The sequence below is a fragment of the Bufo bufo genome, chromosome 1 (genome assembly GCF_905171765.1).
Source record: "Bufo bufo chromosome 1, aBufBuf1.1, whole genome shotgun sequence".
Classification (NCBI taxonomy): Eukaryota; Metazoa; Chordata; class Amphibia; order Anura; family Bufonidae; genus Bufo; species Bufo bufo.
In genome coordinates, this window is record NC_053389.1 from 614,612,563 (window position 1) to 614,632,193 (window position 19,631).

The 19,631-nt window shown below is 41.7% G+C and overlaps 1 protein-coding gene across 1 annotated transcript in view; it reads left to right on the forward strand.

Annotated features, from left to right (window-relative positions):
- STRA6 (signaling receptor and transporter of retinol STRA6) overlaps positions 1 to 19,631 on the forward strand; it is a 110,768-nt gene that overhangs the window by 65,998 nt on the left and 25,139 nt on the right. Inside the window, exons 12-16 of the mRNA XM_040413704.1 lie at positions 1,798 to 1,873; positions 4,728 to 4,861; positions 9,790 to 9,907; positions 14,915 to 15,010; positions 16,986 to 17,149. Of these exons, the coding sequence (XP_040269638.1) occupies positions 1,798 to 1,873; positions 4,728 to 4,861; positions 9,790 to 9,907; positions 14,915 to 15,010; positions 16,986 to 17,149 (588 nt within the window). The remainder of the gene's footprint in view (positions 1 to 1,797; positions 1,874 to 4,727; positions 4,862 to 9,789; positions 9,908 to 14,914; positions 15,011 to 16,985; positions 17,150 to 19,631) is intronic.

Sequence of the window (19,631 nt, forward strand, 5' to 3'; positions counted from 1 at the left end):
AGACAGCTGTGTTTAATTCGCTATGCGATTATATTACTTTGCTTTTTTTTTTAATAAATAGAATAATTATAATAATTATCAAGTATTATAATTATTTTATTTATTTTAAAAAAAAAGCAAAGTAATATTATTGCATAGCGAATTAAAAACTTAGCTGTCTCTAGTCAACTTTCCTATTTGATTGCTAGAATTAGCGAAGTTGACGAATATAGAGCTAAAACGAAGATGGAGAATACTTCGTTATCTTGTGGTCAGTTGAAGGACAAGGATGACTCACATTAAAATCAATGGATACGTGTGTAGTCTGTGAAGAACATTGCTATGTTGGCAAGATGTTGACCATTTTGCGTCCATTAAAAATCTGAAAGCAGTTCTGGACTTTAAGGGTAAGGCCACACAGAGCAGCAGTGATACGGTCAGGTTGCAGCTGTGCTGCCGTCAAGAACTGTGTGCCAATTAACCCACAGTTTCCTTTCATTTAACCAATTAAGACCACACTGTATAATCGGACTTCATTGTTAATGGTGACGCGATATTGAAGGTGCTGCGTGACCATTAACAATGAAGACCGACTATACAGGCTAATTGGCTGCAGCATGGCTGCAACCCGACCACATCATGGCCGCACCCTAATACAGGCTGTGCTAAAGGATCAGTAAGTACAAAAAAAATTATGTAATATATTTAAAACATTATCCAACTTTTATGGTGATCATGATCACATTTAAATATACTTTGTAACATAATGTTTTAACTAGGAACATATGGCTAGTTTCACGTACCGTTCCTACATTAATTGCCCAGTGTATCATAAACGATGATGAAAATATTGTGCATAGATGAAATTTAATATTCAAAAATAAAAATCCCAAATTATCTATTTGCGTGCATGGAAGTTTCTCGCCCTTGTTATATAGTGACAGCATGCTTTTCAAGTGATATTTGCAGCACATACATCCCTGTGGCAAACTGTTATTTCATGCTTGGTAAAATTGCTAAATTTGCAAGTGCAAAAACTGCTGCTCTTCTGTTTTCTGTCCAGTTTGTTAATGACCCCCTGTAAATAATTACTCCTGACTGGCCATGTGGAAAACACGTACTGATTGGTCGATGTAGGGATTGTGCTGAAAACCATTGCCTTTAGTTATGATGAGAGAAGTTCACACATTTATTGTCACGGATGAAAATAGCAGATAGCTGGAACATATAAATAAACGAGCGACTGGCTTGTTCCCAAACTAAGGAGCTTATAGGTGAGCCCTATAATACCCTAAGAGCTGTCCCTGACTGCTATGCACATGCAAGGGTCTGTATGGTAGACGATTGCATGCCCGAATACCTAATACTGTGTGACACCTGAAAACCCTATAATAGTGAGGGGACACGACCACCGGCTCCCTGCACTTAATATGGACGGAGTCAGGGTCACCTAGAATCAAGCCAGCAAGGAAACACAATAAAGTAAAAGACTTATCTGTACAAACAGCAGAAGCAGCCTCCAGCAGTGAACACCTCATCCAGGAAGTAGTATAAACCGCAAAGTGAGGCAGTATGGGAGGGTATATAAAGGAAGACGATTAGTCGAAATAAGTGACACCTGGCAGAAGGAAGGGAGATGATAAAGTGAAACCAAAACAAAGAACATCATACAAGAGGTAGAGAAAAACGTCTGCCAGATCTTCTCACAGAACTGGCGGTGACATTTATGTTTCTGTGCAAGTAAATTTAAGGTTTGCATTTTTTTATTTAATTTTATTATTTTAATTTTATTATTATTTTATTTCTTTTTTATTACAGTATGTTACATTGCTGCTCTGGTGTTGTCCTGTGCTGTAACAATAACAATGCTGCTGCGGTCGCTGGTCAAACACAGGTAAGATGATATGTCAGGGAGGTGAGAATAAGCCAAACCTATATTTAGTCAAATGTGAAAGTATTTGAGATTCTAATAAATGGCAGATTTATTATTTCTGTCCTTATTTGGGTCTTTCTCTAATGCCTACTGACAAGGTGGTTTTAATTTAGTCTGATTTATTATTTTGGTACATAAATTTATATGAATTTGGAGCATAACGACATGGATCAAACTGTTCTAGAACACCATCTTACTTGATGATCTCAGTTTAGACCAAGTAGATGCTGGAATAAATTGTGCCAAATATTTGTTACTCTTTGCTTAACCAAGCACCATTTCTACACTTAGAAACCAAAGTAGCAGGCTTGTCACAAATCCTTCTGTCCTGTTGTGACTTAGCACAATTAATTTGAATTGGCAGAGATTAAAGGCTATCTGTCAGCCTAGGAAGGTTGCTGGGGAGAGCAGAAATACTATACCTTTTGAAGATCTTTTATTATCAGTAGAGATGGCCTTGCGGTTCGCCCGCCGATCATTTCACGGCGAACTTTGCGTGTTCGCGATTTGCCGAACATATGGAGAAATTCACGCCTGCCATATTCTTTTACATTATGAAGAACTTTGACCCATGACACATCCATCAGGTGGTACAGGACAGCCAATTGAGACATTTCAGCACATGGACATACCCCCTACCTTATAAATAAACCTGATCTGGTCGCCATTTTACATTCAGTGTTTTGCCAGTGTAGGGAGAGGTTGCCGTGTGGAGCAGGGACAGGCTGTTAGGGACACCAAACGCTAGCTAATAGGGCCACAAAAGTCATTTTAAGGACTAGTATAGGTGTGCTATCTATATGTGTGATACACAGAGGGGTGCGATATACTTATAATATACTTTTATAATGAGTCAAAAACACATAGATCTATATAGTGATCACCTGGAAGTCAGGGGCCTAGGGGCTAAGGGCTTACTAGGGCCATTTTTATATAGGGTAAGGTTCCGGACGGGGTCGCTCTTATCAGGGCGGGTGGTCTGTGGTTAGGCTATCAGGGCCAGAATAGCACCCCCCTGTAGGGCAATATCAGGGACAGTTCTTTGCCCACCCTGTCCTTCAATACCACATCATCATCTAGCCCAGGGATAGATGGTTTTTGCTTTCCCTCTGGGATTCATGGATGTGCACTGGAACCCCCCGGATTATGATAGGACATGGTTTCTGATTTGGTAACGCCGAGCACCTGATTTAGTGCCGCCGAGCACTTGTTATTGCCTACCACATCTATGCTTTTTGCTTAAAGGTGTTCTGCACTTTGTTTTAACTGATGATCTATCCTCTGGATAGATCATCAGCATCTGATCGGAGGGGTCCGACACCCGGGACCCCCGCCGATCAGCTGTTTGAGAATTCAGCGGCGCTTCAGCAGCTCCGCGGCCTTCTCACTGTTTACCGCTGGCCCAGTGACGTCATGACTAGTATCAACTAGCGTGGGCGGGGCTAAGCTCTGTTCACTTGAATGGAGCTTAGCCCCGCCCACGCTAGTTGATACTAGTCGTGACGTCACTGGGCCAGCGGTAAACAGTGAGAAGGCCGCGCCGCTGCTGGAACGCCGCTGCCTTCTCAAACAGCTGATCGGCGGGGATCCTGGGTGTCGGACCCTCGCCGATCAGATGCTGATGATCTATCCAGAGGATAGATCATCAGTTAAAACAAAGTGCAGAACCCCTTTAACTTAAATAATTTAATTTATTTTCATTTTGAGGGATATCTTTTCCATTCACACATCCGCAAAATGGGTCCACATCCGTTCCGCAATTTTGCGGAACGGGTGTAGACCCATTCATGTTCAATGGGGACGGAATGTGCTGTCCGCATCCGCATTTGCGGATTCGCACTTCCGCATCTGTGCTTCCGTTTCCGTAAAAAAATAGAACATGTCCTATTCTTGTCCGCAATTGCAGACAAGATTAGGCATTTTCTATTATAGTGCCGGCTATGTACGGTCCACAAATTGCAGAATGCACATTGCCGGTGTCCGTGTTTTGCAGATCCACAAAACACTTACGGTCGTGTGAATGGACCCTCATAGTAAAATTATTAAAGGTTACATTTTATCTTTATGTATATTATAATGGATTGCCTTCCTTGTACAATGTTATAATATACTTTCTATATTACAAAGTATATTATAGTGCATTTGTATTGTGTGCGGTTCTGCTGCGATACTGCAGGTATATAGAGGGACAAGCGTTATTGGGACAAATAATTTCTACTGGTGTGATTTATCAGTTGCCCCCCAAAAAAAACTGATTGAAGCGGGGTGTTATATACCAATATACTTTCTTTATAGTGCATTTGGGTACTGTATAGTGCATTTGCACATGCGCGTACGCGAAAAATATATTGCCAATATTTTGCATTGAAAAAAATAATAAATGGAGATCGCAAATTCGAATAATACATCTGGTATGTCACTGTCCATGTTGTGGGACTATTTGTGCACTTCTAGTAATTATTTCTTAGCTGCAAATATAAGCTGAAGGTTTTTCAGGTTTGCCTGCCATTAAAATGAATGGGACCCGCTGCGAACTTGCGGTTCGCGAACATTTGATCGCGTTCGCACGATCGGGTTCGCGAAGCGTCCCAGCAGATGTTTGTCCATCACTAATTATCAGTAGTAGTGTGAATATGAACTTTTATTATGCCAGGTCCTTAAAGTGCCCAGGAGGCAATTTAAGGACCTGAATAAAGTAGATATGTTTGGCACAGAGACCCTGGAATTCCCCTGTACAGGTCTGCATGTTGTAGTTACAATAGTACCTATCCTATTTACGTGTGTTCTTATTTACCCTAAATTTTTTGTCTTCTAGATGGGCGCTACAGTCTTTGTGTGCTGGTCAGGTCTCACAGGTCTTTCTAAAGCCCCGCTCTCTTCAACCATCTCCACCAGCTCTTGCCAGCTGGATGAGTCACATCAGTTACCAAGCTGCTGTGACCTGCACAGGTAGGTTTTCTTACTAGTCTTAGTGGGGGTGCTTAAAGAGGCTCTGTCACCAGGATCAACCCTATTAACCACCTCCCGACCGCCTAACGCACGGATGCGTCCGGAAGGTGGTTGATTCATTGCTCCTGGACGCATCCGTGCGTCATCTCGCGAGACGCGAGATTTCCTGTGAACGCGCGCACACAGGCGCGCGCTCACAGGAACGGAAGGTAAGCGAGTGGATCTCCAGCCTGCCAGCGGCGATCGTTCGCTGGCAGGCTGGAGATGCAATTTTTTTAACCCCTAACAGGTATATTAGATAACAGCGTCTAATATACCTGCTACCTGGTCCTCTGGTGGTCCCTTTTGTTTGGATCGACCACCAGAGGACACAGGTAGCTCAGTAATATGTTGCACCAAGCACCACTACACTACACCTCCCCCCCCTGTCACTTATTAACCCCTTATTCACCCTTGATCACCCCTGATCACCCTATATAGACTCCCTGATCACCCCCCTGTCATTGATCACCCCCCTGTCATTGATCACCCCCCTGTAAAGCTCCATTCAGAGGTCTGTATGAATTTTACGGATCCACTGATAGATGGATCGGATCCGCAAAACGCATACGGACGTCTGAATGGAGCCTTACAGGGGAGTGATCAATGACGGAGGTGATCACCCCATATAGACTCCCTGATCACCCCCCTGTCATTAATCACCCCCCTGTAAGGCTCCATTCAGAGGTCCGTATGAATTTTACGGATCCACTGATAGATGGATCGGATCCGCAAAACGCATACGGACGTCTGAATGGAGCCTTACAGGGGAGTGATCACCCCATATAGACTCCCTGATCACCCCCCTGTCATTGATCACCCCCCTGTCATTGATCACCCCCCTGTCATTGATCACCCCCCTGTAAGGCTGCATTCAGATGTCCGTATGATTTTTACGGATCCACTGATACATGGATCGGATCCGCAAAACACATACGGACATCTGAATGGAGCCTTACAGGGGAGTGATCACCCCATATAGACTCCCTGATCACCCCCCTGTAAGGCTGCATTCAGATGTCCGTATGATTTTTACGGATCCACTGATACATGGATCGGATCCGCAAAACACATACGGACATCTGAATGGAGCCTTATAGGGGGGTGATCAATGACAGGGGGGTGATCACCCCATATAAACTCCCTGATCACCCCCCTGTCATTGATCACCCCCCTGTCATTGATCACCCCCCTGTAAGGCTGCATTCAGATGTCCGTATGATTTTTACGGATCCACTGATAGATGGATCGGATCCGCAAAACACATACGGACATCTGAATGGAGCCTTATAGGGGGGTGATCAATGACAGGGGGGTGATCACCCCATATAGACTCCCTGATCACCCCCCTGTCATTGATCACCCCCCTGTCATTGATCACCCCCCTGTAAGGCTCCATTCAGACATTTTTTTGGCCCAAGTTAGCGGAAATTATATATTTTTTTCTTACAAAGTCTCATATTCCACTAACTTGTGACAAAAAATAAAAACTTCCATGAACTCACTATGCCCATCAGCAAATACCTTGGGGTGTCTTCTTTCCAAAATGGGGTCACTTGTGGGGTAGTTATACTGCCCTGGCATTCTAGGGGCCCAAATGTGTGGTAAGTTGTTTGAAATCAAAATCTGTAAAAATTGGCCGGTGAAATCCGAAAGGTGCTCTTTGGAATGTGGGCCCCTTTGCCCACCTAGACTGCAAAAAAGTGTCACACATGTGGTATCTCCGTACTCAGGAGAAGTTGGGGAATGTGTTTTGGGGTGTCATTTTACATATACCCATGCTGGGTGAGAGAAATATCTTGGCAAAAGACAACTTTTCACATTTTTTTATACAAAGTTGGCATTTGACCAAGATATTTATCTCACCCAGCATAGGTATATGTAAAATGACACCCCAAAACACATTCCCCAACTTCTCCTGAGTACGGAGATACCACATGTGTGACACTTTTTTGCAGCCTAGGTGGGCAAAGGGGCCCATATTCCAAAGAGCACCTTTCGGATTTCACCGGCCAATTTTTACAGATTTTGATTTCAAACAACTTACCACACATTTGGGCCCCTAGAATGCCAGGGCAGTATAACTACCCCACAAGTGACCCCATTTTGGAAAGAAGACACCCCAAGGTATTCGCTGATGGGCATAGTGAGTTCATGGAAGTTTTTATTTTTTGTCACAAGTTAGTGGAATATGAGACTTTGTAAGAAAAAAAGAAATCATCATTTTCCACTAACTTGTGACAAAAAATAAAAAGTTCTATGAACTCACTATGCCCATCAGCGAATACCTTAGGCTGTCTACTTTCCGAAATGGGGTCATTTGTGGGGTGTTTGTACTGTCTGGCCATTGTAGAACCTCAGGAAACATGACAGGTGCTCAGAAAGTCAGAGCTGCTTCAAAAAGCGGAAATTCACATTTTTGTACCATAGTTTGTAAACGCTATAACTTTTACCCAAACCATTTTTTTTTACCCAAACATTTTTTTTTTATCAAAGACATGTAGAACAATAAATTTAGAGAAAAATTTATATATGGATGTCGTTTTTTTTGCAAAATTTTACACCTGAAAGTGAAAAATGTCACTTTTTAGCAAAAAAATCGTTAAATTTTGATTAATAACAAAAAAAGTAAAAATGTCAGCAGCAATGAAATACCACCAAATGAAAGCTCTATTAGTGAGAAGAAAAGGAGGTAAAATTCATTTGGGTGGTAAGTTGTATGACCGAGCAATAAACCGTGAAAGTAGGGTAGGTCAGAAGTGTAAAAAGTGGCCTGGTCTTTAAAGGGTTTCTGTCACCCCACAAAACTCATATTTTTTTTTTTTGCATAGTTAGATTCCTTATAGGGCGATATAGGAGAATATAATAGTCTTACTTACTTTCATGCGGCCGATTCTTTATAAAACGAAGTTTTATAATATGTAAATGAGGGCTCTACCAGCAAGTAGGGCGTCTACTTGCTAGTAGTTGCTGCAGAAATCCGCCCCCTCGCCGTGTTGATTGACAGGGCCAGCCGTGATCTCCTCCTCCGGCCGGCCCTGTCAGTATTTCAAAAATCGCGCGCCTCTGGTCATTCGGCGCAGGCGCTCTGAGATGAGGAGGCTCGTCTCCTCAGCACTCCCTCAGTGCGCCTGCGCCGATGACGTCTTCTCTTTCGGTGATGTCATCGGCGAGGGGGCGGATTTCTGCAGCAGCTACCAGCAAGTAGACGCCCTACTTGCTGGTAGAGCCCTCATTTACATATTATAAAACTTCGTTTTATAAAGAATAGGCGGCATGAAAGTAAGTAAGACTATTATATTCTCCTATATCGCCCTATAAGGAATCTAACTATCCAAAAAAAAAAAAATTAGTTTTGTGGGGTGACAGAAACCCTTTAAGGGTGTTTAAGCTATAGGGGCTTAGGTGGTTAAACCAGACATACTGCCTGGTAGGGCTCATCATGCTGATTTAAACTATACCTTTCTTTTGTCTGTATGATATACAGCTGCAGGGAAATCTGTGTTTTAATTCATATGCAATTCGAGCACCAAGAGGTGGGTGTCACGGGGTTCCGAAGGTGCACTCGGTCCCCCATCGCCCGCAGACCTGTTGCTTAGCTTTGGGAATGGGGATCTGTGTTTGACCTCATTCCCAGGGCGGCTTTACTAGCTGGGTGGCTCCCTGCTCCTAAGTCTGCCTTGAGCGCCGAGCTGATCACTCGGTGCTCGACTTGTTGGTCTGTCGGTCATGTGACGCTGGCCACGTCACATGACCCTCACTCCCCACTATAAATACAGGCAGCCTGCTGGCTACAGGTTGCCTGTTAATTTCTAGGTTCCTGGCTATTTGTTGGACTGCTGAATACTTACCTGATCCTGTTCCTTGACCATCCTTTTGCCTGATCCTCCTGTACTGCGCATCCGTCCTGGTATTGTGACCTCGGCTCCCACCTGACTACTCTCTTAGGACTCCTCTTGTACTTCTCTGCTCTCCTGGTATTTGACCCCGGCTTCTCCTGACCATTCTTTGCCTAATCCTTTGTACTTTGTAGCTTTCCTGGTATTGACTCAGTCCGTTCACGTCCTGTTGTTTGTCTGTCTGTCATCCCTGCACTTATTCCAAGTTAGGGATTGCCGTCCAGTTGTCCCCTGTCATTAGGACTCGCGAGGCAAGTAGGCAGGGCCAGGGGTAAGGGTGGAGCGCAGTTGTCACTTCCCTCCCCCCCTGTGTGTGTGTGTGTGTGTACGCTACCGTTACAGTGGGGCTGAATCCTCTGAGCACTATGCTATGTAACACCCCCTGTGCTCTGCACACACACACACACACACACACCTCAATTGACAGGGCTAGACAACAGGCTAAGGGTTGAGCCCTGTCCAAGAGCTGTGTCCTGGCATCTACATATCATATACTCTATGTACTATAGCTTCACCACACTGAGATCTGCTCAGAAAGCTAATATACATTTTACTGCTTTATTCACAGACACCAGTAATATGTGTTGTGTTGAAGCTTTAGTTTATATGATATTTACATGCTAGTACACAGCATTTGGACAGGGCTCTGCCCTCAGCTTGATGTCTAGTCCTGTCAATGAAGGTAAGGTTGTGTGTGCACACAGCACAGGGGGTGTTACAAGGCTGTGCTCAGAGGATTCTGCCCTGCCTCTTGGTGCTCGAATTGCTCATTTGCATATGAATAAAAACACAGATATTTCTGCAACTGTTTATCGTACAGACAAAAGAAAGGTATAGTTTTAATCAGTATGATGAGCCCTACCAGGCAGTATGTCTGGTTTAATAGGGTTGATCCTGGTGACAGAGCCTCTTTAATGTATTCTGAAGTGCTGATGCTGAATATGGAAAAATGACTACATGAGGATGTATTTGTGCTTCTGTTTCCTGAAGGTTTCATCCTGCAGCATGTGGTCTTGTTTCTTGTCCACCTGATTGTTACTTTTCTTATCATTATTCCAATCGGATATGGAAAGTTCCAGATTATTCTCAATATCCTAGAAAGAACATGGTATGTATAACAGGTGATTTTACACACAAAATATGTAATATCTGATAAAGGAGGTTGTGTGAAATCAGTAGCTTACATTCCCTTTATTGACAAAAGATCATACTAGTTATTGCATCTAAATGCACAAAATTTTAAAGGTGTATTTTTATTTTATTTATTTTTTCTTGGTTATATAATAGGAAATAATACAATTTATACCTTTCTTGGTAATACCTTTCTTGGTATAGCCCATGTAGCAGTCCTGTGTAATGTATCCATGGCCTAACTGAAACATCCATGTGATAACTAAATAGGACTAGTGAAGGAATAACTGATTTTAAGTCACACACATTTTTTTCCTTAGAGAGAGCTGTAATTATTATGAGCGAATTTCATATTTTGAAATTCGTTCACGCTTCGTTTGGTGGTAAAAGCAGAATTGCGTTATGGATTCCGTTACCATGGACCATAACGCAATTCTATGACGGAATGCCTTTAGAGGCATTCCGTTATTCATTCCGTCATAATATAAGTCTATGGGCTGCAAGACAGATCCATCCCGTTTCCGTTATGCAGGGAAGTCCTCTCCTGCATAACGGGAACAGGGCGGATCCGTTATGCAGGCCATAGACTTCTCTTATGACGGAATGAATAACGGAATGCCTCTAAATTACGTTATGCATTCCGTCATAGAATTGCGTAACGGTCCGTGGTACCGGAATTCATAACGCAATTCTGCTTTTACCACCAAACGAAGCGTGAACGAATTTCATAACATTAAATTCGCTCATCTCTAGCTATAATAAAGGTCTAGATGTATATGAGAAAATGTTTCAACATTCTACTCTCTAAAGAAATAAATGTAATAATTAAAAATGGAATACTGCTTTAAATGATTTCCAATTATAACTATATCTGCATTTGAAAATGGCAGTATAAATACAATATTTGCACCTTATAGAAATGTCTATCGGATATGTGGAACTGATCGATCAATGATAAATGTGGAAATGATCTTTAAGAGTGCCTGCCATCTTACCTGAAATGTCTGTTTAGTAACTACTAACATTCCACATGAAATAACAATTCTGGAACAACTGCTCTTCTATGCCATTTATCATTTATTCCTACTAGAAGTTTATAAATAAACTGCCATCAGTTTGCAATAAGAGTCCAACTGGGTGTTACCAGTTGGGGGTGTCTTTGCACAATCTGACAGTATCAGATCAGTGCTAACGATATCAGAGTGTGCAATGATTATCCCAGAAAAAGTCAGCAGGAGGTGCATGGCTTCTGTGACAGAACTCATGCAGCAATTTGTTCATTTCCTAAAGACTCACTGATGCAAGATAGTACTGATGTATAGTGATCATTGGCTTGTGGAGAGACCACCATGAGCCTCCAAGACCTCAGTCCATGCTTTATCTGTCCAGGATGGGAAGTTCTTGACACTTTTCTTTTACAGGTAGTTGGATTGAGAATATGTTGGCAGTGGCACTAAGTAGTGGGTCCCTGGGCCTTACAATTCCCTATCAAAGGGTATCAGGTCATTCACTGTCTGAGATGAGGAAATTGGACAGGTTCCGTATGTTTTAATTGGAGGTAACATTAAAAATCTGTTCTTTGTGTAGCTCAAATAAATATAATAAGTGATTTATAGTAGATCCCCCATGTTGCCTCCAAAAATCATACTCAGTTCGGATCATTAGATGAGGAAAGTCAAATCTATTCCAACTCCTATGTTGTGTTTTACAGTACTAGTGATCTATTGGCTTGCCATATCTGTAAAAGGGAGAACAGTCTATGGTTAGGTCTAAAAGTACTCTCCCGTAGAGCCCAGAAATTTCTGAGAACAAAGTAGTAAATGGAATGAGCCTCAGCATTAATTATTTTTCATGCTAGGCTGTGGTCACATGACTGTCAATGTAGGATTGGCACACTCAAAACATGCGGAGCCCCACGGAGTTGAAACAATTTATTATAACTACGTTTGATAAAATATGATAAAATACAATAAAATACATAAAATAAATTAAACAATGGTGGTAGTTTTGTAATATTCGAATCAACTTATTGCAGACAAAGTATCCTGGATGTTCTCAATAGTGGATGGGTCTGCAATGACACACAATAGATGCTTAACTGCAGATCCTAACAGGGTGTTGTCTTGCAAATAAAACGCACTCTAGGTCACTACAGTCCATATGTATACAAGTCACAAAATATTCAGAAGGACTGTTTGAATTCCAGGAGGTTGCATCAAACTCCGGTTATATTCATATGCAAGAAAAACGCACTGAGAGACTCTACATGCAGAAAAGCGCATACAGTGATTTCCTATGCAGGCACTATATTCCTATCTCTGTATATCTACAGTTTCTGCAATCCATGCATTCCAAGGTTGTTATAGGAGTTTTTCATAAGAATTTTCTGCATGCATTTATATTTGTATTTTTCTCAAGAATTCTGTTCAAGAGGATCCTCAAAGAAGTTATTCCACACAAACTCCCGATTGCAATATTCACATATGAACGCTATATTGTTGTTTCGTTATAAATGTAAGTTTGTAACGATAACCCACACTTGTGGGCTTACCTGGCCTTTTTATTCAGCTGTTTTTTTCTGGGTGATTGTCTCTTCCGACTTTAGGCCGGCGTCCCGGTCTTTGCTGTGTCAGCGGCTTAGTATTCCCCAGTGATGACTTTCAGCTGGTTGCAGACAGGTTAATATAGAGCGTCTTGTTTGAATCCTCGATATCCTCTGGTTTTTAACAGTGCACTGTTATTTCGGGGTTCAAATCCTTCAGGGGTGAAACTCTCGCCAGACGCGTTTCGGGGACACTCTCCCCTTCCTCAGTGGCAACCTGAGGGGAGAGTGTCCCCGAAACGCGTCTGGCGAGAGTTTTCACCCCTGAAGGATTTGAACCCCGAAATAACAGTGCACTGTTAAAAACCAGAGGATATCGAGGATTCAAACAAGACGCTCTATATTAACCTGCCTGCAACCAGCTGAAAGTCATCACTGGGGAATACTAAGCCGCTGACACAGCAAAGACCGGGACGCCGGCCTAAAGTCGGAAGCGACAATCACCCAGAAAAAAACAGCTGAATAAAAAGGCCAGGTAAGCCCACAAGTGTGGGTTATCGTTACAAACTTACATTTATAACGAAACAACAATATAGCGTTCATATGTGAATATTGCAATCGGGACTTTGTGTGGAATAACTTCTTTGAGGATCCTCTTGAACAGAATTCTTGAGAAAAATACAAATATAAATGCATGCAGAAAATTCTTATGAAAAACTCCTATAACAACCTTGGAATGCATGGATTGCAGAAACTGTAGATATACAGAGATAGGAATATAGTGCCTGCATAGGAAATCACTGTATGCGCTTTTCTGCATGTAGAGTCTCTCAGTGCGTTTTTCTTGCATATGAATATAACCGGAGTTTGATGCAACCTCCTGGAATTCAAACAGTCCTTCTGAATATTTTGTGACTTGTATACATATGGACTGTAGTGACCTAGAGTGCGTTTTATTTGCAAGACAACACCCTGTTGTTAGGATCTGCAGTTAAGCATCTATTGTGTGTCATTGCAGACCCATCCACTATTGAGAACATCCAGGATACTTTGTCTGCAATAAGTTGATTCGAATATTACAAAACTACTACCATTGTTTAATTTATTTTATGTATTTTATTGTATTTTATCATATTTTATCAAACGTAGTTATAATAAATTGTTTCAACTCCGTGGGGCTCCGCATGTTTTGAGTGTGCCAATCCTACATTGACAGTTATACAATTTGAAGGGTGAATTCATCAGATTGTGCACCTCTTATGGTTGTGGGACTAGTGAGCTATTTCCAATATATTTACTAAGTTGTGGTCACATGACTATGTCCATGCCGCTCTTTCTTATTTCCTGTGATGTTATGTCCATGAGTAGGGCAGTAATAGGGGAGTGTCTGTGTAACCAGCTGGTGTAACGGGGCAGAGATAGGGGTTTGTCTATGTAATTAGCTGGGTGGGAGGAGCTATGAACAAGCTGGGTCCTATTAGGGGCGGTGCTAGAGCTGTGGAAGAGAAAGGAGAAGTGCATCATGAGTTTGGTTGGCTACAGCCACAGGAAGTGCTACATACAGGATGGAAACAAACCTGGATGATTTGATTACATTGTGAAAACAGGAGAGTGCAAATAAAAAAAAATAATAATAATGTGAAAGATGTATATGAGGTAAGCAACTACATGAGCATATCTGTTAAACATCATAGTAATTCCGGGACGTGGACGGTGCTGTGTAGTTCCAAGTCTGATCTGATATTGATGGCCAGTCCTAAGGATATATCTTCAATAATTAAGACCTTTAATAATGATCCTACTACTGATTGCGATCTGTATCTGTCCATCTCCCTATAGAGGAATACAAGGAGATATATGCACCAACATGTTGTGGTGTTATGGATATTAGTGATTTAACAGAGAAGAAAGCCTGATAAGACTCAGAAAGCTAAGCTGAGTTCACACTTCAGTTATTTGGTCTGTTATTTCCATCAGTTAGTGCTCATGTACACGAACGTATTCTCTTTCCGTGTCCATTCCGTTTTTTTTTTGTTGCCCATATACGGTACCATTCATTTCAATGGGTCCGCAGAAAAAAACGGAAGTTACTCCGTTTACCTATGTCCACATGTCCGTTCCGCAAAAAAATAGAACATGTCCTATTATTGTCCGCATAACGGACAAGGATAGGGCTGTTCTATTAGGGGCCGGCTGTTCCATCCACAAAATACGAAATGCACACAGACGGCATCGGTAATTTTTGTAGATCCGTGTTTTGCGGACCGCAAAATACATACGGTCGTGTGCATGAACCCTTATTGTGAGCCAAAATCAGTAATGAGATCAGGTGTAATGATTTGATTTGCACCTGTTGTGTGCAATGATCAAAATAACTGACCAAATAACTAAAGTGTGAACTCTTATAAATCATACATAGTATATGCAAATTTTGTATTACAGGCCGTTCTGGTTACTTTTGTTCCTGGTCACAGTAGTTCAGCACCTTTGTACGCGTTTCATCTTCATGCAAGGAGATCCACGGCAGACTACTAACAGGTAATGTACATGTACAGAATATGTGTACAGAATATATATATATATATATATATATACACTAACCTAAAGAATTATTAGGAACACCTGTTCTATTTCTCATTAATGCAATTATCTAGTCAACCAATCACATGGCAGTTGCTTCAATGCATTTAGGGGGGTGGTCCTGGTCAAGACAATCTCCTGAACTCCAAACTGAATGTCAGAATGGGAAAGAAAGGTGATTTAAGCAATTTTGAGCGTGGCATGGTTGTTGGTGCCAGACGGGCCGGTCTGAGTATTTCACAATCTCCTCAGTTACTGGGATTTTCACGCACAACCATTTCTAGTGTTTACAAAGAATGGTGTGAAAAGGGAAAAACATCCAGTATGCGTCAGTCCTGTGGGCAAAAATGCCTTGTGGATGCTAGAGGTCAGAGGAGAATGGGCCGACTGATTCAAGCTGATAGAAGAGCAACGTTGACTGAAATAACCACTCGTTACAACCGAGGTATGCAGCAAAGCATTTGTGAAGCCACAACACGAACAACCTTGAGGCGAATGGGCTACAACAGCAGAAGACCCCACCGGGTGCCACTCATCTCCACTACAAATAGGAAAAAGAGGCTACAATTTGCACGAGCTCACCAAAATTGGACTGTTGAAGACTGTAAAAATGTTGCCTGGTCTGATGAGTCTCGATTTCTGTTAAGACATTCAAATGGTAGAGTCCGAATTTGGCATAAACAGAATGAGAACATGTATCCATCCTCTGATGGCTACTTCCAGCAGGATACTGCACCATGTCACAAAGCTCGAATCATTTCAAATTGGTTTCTTGAACATGACAATGAGTTCACTGTACAAAAATGGCCCCCGCAGTCACCAGATCTCAACCCAGTAGAGCATCTTTTGGATGTGGTGGAACGGGAGCTTCGTGCCCTGGATGTGCATCCCTCAAATCTCCATCCACTGCAAGATGCTATCCTATCAATATGGGCCAACATTTCTAAAGAATGCTATCAGCACCTTGTTGAATCAATGCCACGTAGAATTAAGGCAGTTCTGAACAAAAGGGGGTCCAACACCGTATTAGTATGGTGTTCCTAATAATTCTTTAGGTGAGTGTATATATATATATATATATAACTTATGCACATAGACATTTGTCAGTTCTATGCTTCAATCTATAGATGACTACTAGAAGATATAGATTTATTCAGTGATATAAAAGTGCACACAGACTAAAACCTGTCAATAGACTGGAAAAAGAAAAAAGCTTTGCCCTCCCTGTCTATGTTCTGACAGTTTGCTGTGCAAAGATGGATTTGTGCACAACCCTGCATCTTTCCATTGACATCAATCTTCTGCATGAGAGATACTGTGTCTCTACTATTCCATTATTAACATCCAGCGCCTTTCATTTTGTCCTTGATGTGCTTCTTATTTATGGAAATATTAGAAGATTTTTATCAGAAAATAAAATCACGTTACCATTACAAACCCAAAATATGATTACCTTTAAGCTTTACAAATAGTGTTGAGCGAAGGCAGAATCCATAACGGAATTCTCAGATAACCCAAACCATGTATGCCGAACTTGAAAACACAAGTTCGCTCATCCCTACTTAAAGGGGTATTACCATCTTCACTTTTTATACTTACCCTTGTTGAGCGCGACGTTCACTTCCTGGATTCTTCTCCCGGCCGGGCCGCACTTGCGCAGAAGACTGAAGATTTTCTCCCGGCTGGGCCGCGCAATGTCCTGAACTCACTCGCCACCGCGCATGCGCCATGGTGACTTATTCCTGGCCTGTATAGTACAGAGCGGCTCTGTACTATACTGGCCAGGGAGAAGTTATCATGGCGCATCCTGAGGATAGGCCATCACTTAAAGTCTGGACAACCCCTTTAAGTTCTTTAATTGATTGTGATTTATGACATGAATGAAATTATATAAGCACGCACATTAAACCATCCTTTTCAACTTTACATTTAGGAGAAGCCTCTTCCTTTTCACATATATCTTCCTCCCAGTGAACATTTTACGAGGTGGACTGCTCGCAATCGCCCGGATTGTTGTCTCAATTACCTTTAATATCATCCATTTCTGTCGTCTGGACTTAAGCTTACTTCAACATAGTGTACAAGGCTGGGACCCAGGTAAGTGTGCCTCCTATATATGGGTCCGCACTAAACTTGAATGGGGAGTGTTTCACAAACAGGCAGTCTTCACAGAGATTTCGCAGCTTCACAGATGCATCCCCAGTCTATGGTCCCGATATCAACCAGCAAAGCGACTTCCTTCAAGAGGAACAGATCATAGTGCAATACCCAAATCTTTTTTTAAAAGGTATCATTTATTGTACTTACAATAAAACAACTTGCATATAGCGCATAAACTTGCCCGTCCCGGGTTTCGCCTTCGCTTCGTCTGGGGCGTCACAATCAAATCCACCCGAACTCTGATTTAAATAATCCCTGATCACATGAGCTTAGGATAACATGTAATTTCCGGTTTTCCAGAATAAAAATGCATACAAAATCACATAATGTTCTCATATATAAAAAATTTTAATGCCTGCGGCATATATTCAAACACTACCAGCAATAAATGCAGAAATTATTGCTGTAAGTGTTTGAATATATGCCGCGGGTATTACATTTTTTTAATATATGAGAACATTATGTAATTTTGTATTAATTTTTATTCTGGAAAACCGGAAATGACATGTTATCCTAAACTCATGTGATCAGGGATTATTTAAATCAGAGTTTGGGTGGATTTGATTGTGACGCCCCAGAAGAAGCGAAGGCGAAACCCGGGACGGGCAAGTTTATACGCTATATGCAAGTTGTTTTATTGTAAGTACAATAAATGATACCTTTTAAAAAAAGATTCGGGTATTGCACTATGATCTGTTCCTCTTGAAGGAAGTCGCTTTGCTGGTTGATATCGAGACCATATAATGGGGATGCATCTGTGAAGATGCAAAATCTCCGTGAAGACTGCCTGTTTGTGAAACACTCCCCATTCAAGTTTAGCACGGACCCATATGTATGTACTCTTTTGGATTTTATTGGAGAAGGGACTTACTCTGACGTTTTGGGACTGCTGCTCATTTTATATTCCCGGGATCACACAGAAATTTTATATGTGTCTTTAAGTGTGCCTCCTATACCCATCTGGCTTTTGTTCTCTACTCATAGGATAAAAACATAAAGCATTGTTGTTCTGTACATTTGTATTGTTTTATGCTGTGGGTCTTGCTTTCTATATATTATTAGAAATTATACAGTCGCACCCCTCGGTCTGGTGCCCAGCGCCGCCTTCCTGAGTCCAGCGCCGCCTCTAATTTAATATATTCAAGAGCTGGTTCTCTGACGTAATCCCTGAGCCTGTTCGAAATCCCGCGCGCGCGCACTACACACTGTAGTCTGCGCCCGTGCGGACTACAGGTAATGGCATCGAGCGAAGTGTGCATTGGACTCAGGAAGGCGGCGCTGGGCACCGGACAGAGGGGTGCGGCTGGGCACCAAGTTAGTAAAGGACATCCCCTTGGGCACCTTATGTAAGTCATTAGCATATCACTAAAATCGATTTTATAAAGAAATAAATCAAGACTATTAGTTAATAAGGGCATCAATTAATACAGCTCAGGGAGACCTACAAGTAGCTATGTTTTACAGTAGGGGATAAAATGTGGTGACAGAATACTTTTAACTTATATGGCTGGCTTTTTAAGCACGCAACTTGATAAGAATAAGTGGTTACTAGAAGCTAATGAAATCTTTTCTGAAAATGAATTGTTCTTTTGTCCTGTTGTCGATCAAAACAACATTTAGAGACCTATACAACATTCATAAGGAATATTTGAAGTCGTGGTGGTAAATTCAGTCTTTGGATAATTATATTAAAAACTCTTTTGTTCCGAAAGGCCTACGTATTTAAATTCGCCCAGCCAAACGTATTTGTACCCCTGAACTTCTTAGTAAATGGGAATTGGAAGCTACAGCAAGCTCCCTCCGTCAAATGAAACTTCTGTTAGAGCAAGAAAATAACAATATTACAGTAATTTGAAAAACGTCTAGAACAACTGACTGAAACAGCACTTAAATTCAGGGATCACACTTAATTTAGTAAAAAAGAAATAGAATTGCAAAATAATATTGATAGATTTAAGACATCATTAATTGAACTGAAACACAGGCAATTTATTAAGGACCTAAAGGAGTTTCGTACCAAAACAGCATACACAACTTTACCATTGAGTCAGAAGGGGTCTGCCACAGACACTTCCCTCTCTGAAGCTGAAAGTTCAGATCTTGAACTAAGCCAACAGCAACAACGTTATAATCGTAGGCTCAACTGGAGAGGGAGAGGTCGGAATAGGGGCAGATACAGAAACTCCGATTTAGATGTAGCTCAAGAGCTAATTAACCCACGCACCTCATCAATCTAAACAATGGATCCCTCAGAACACTCAGTTCGTGGATCCGGTGAGAAATACAGAAAGGCAACAAGAACAATCGGAGGGGGTGGAGGAATCATCTGCTTCCTTTTGTGCATCAGCACAATCCTCGTCTACCAACCCCATGACTTTTTTAGGTCAAATGCCAACAAACAGGTATGCACTAAGGGACA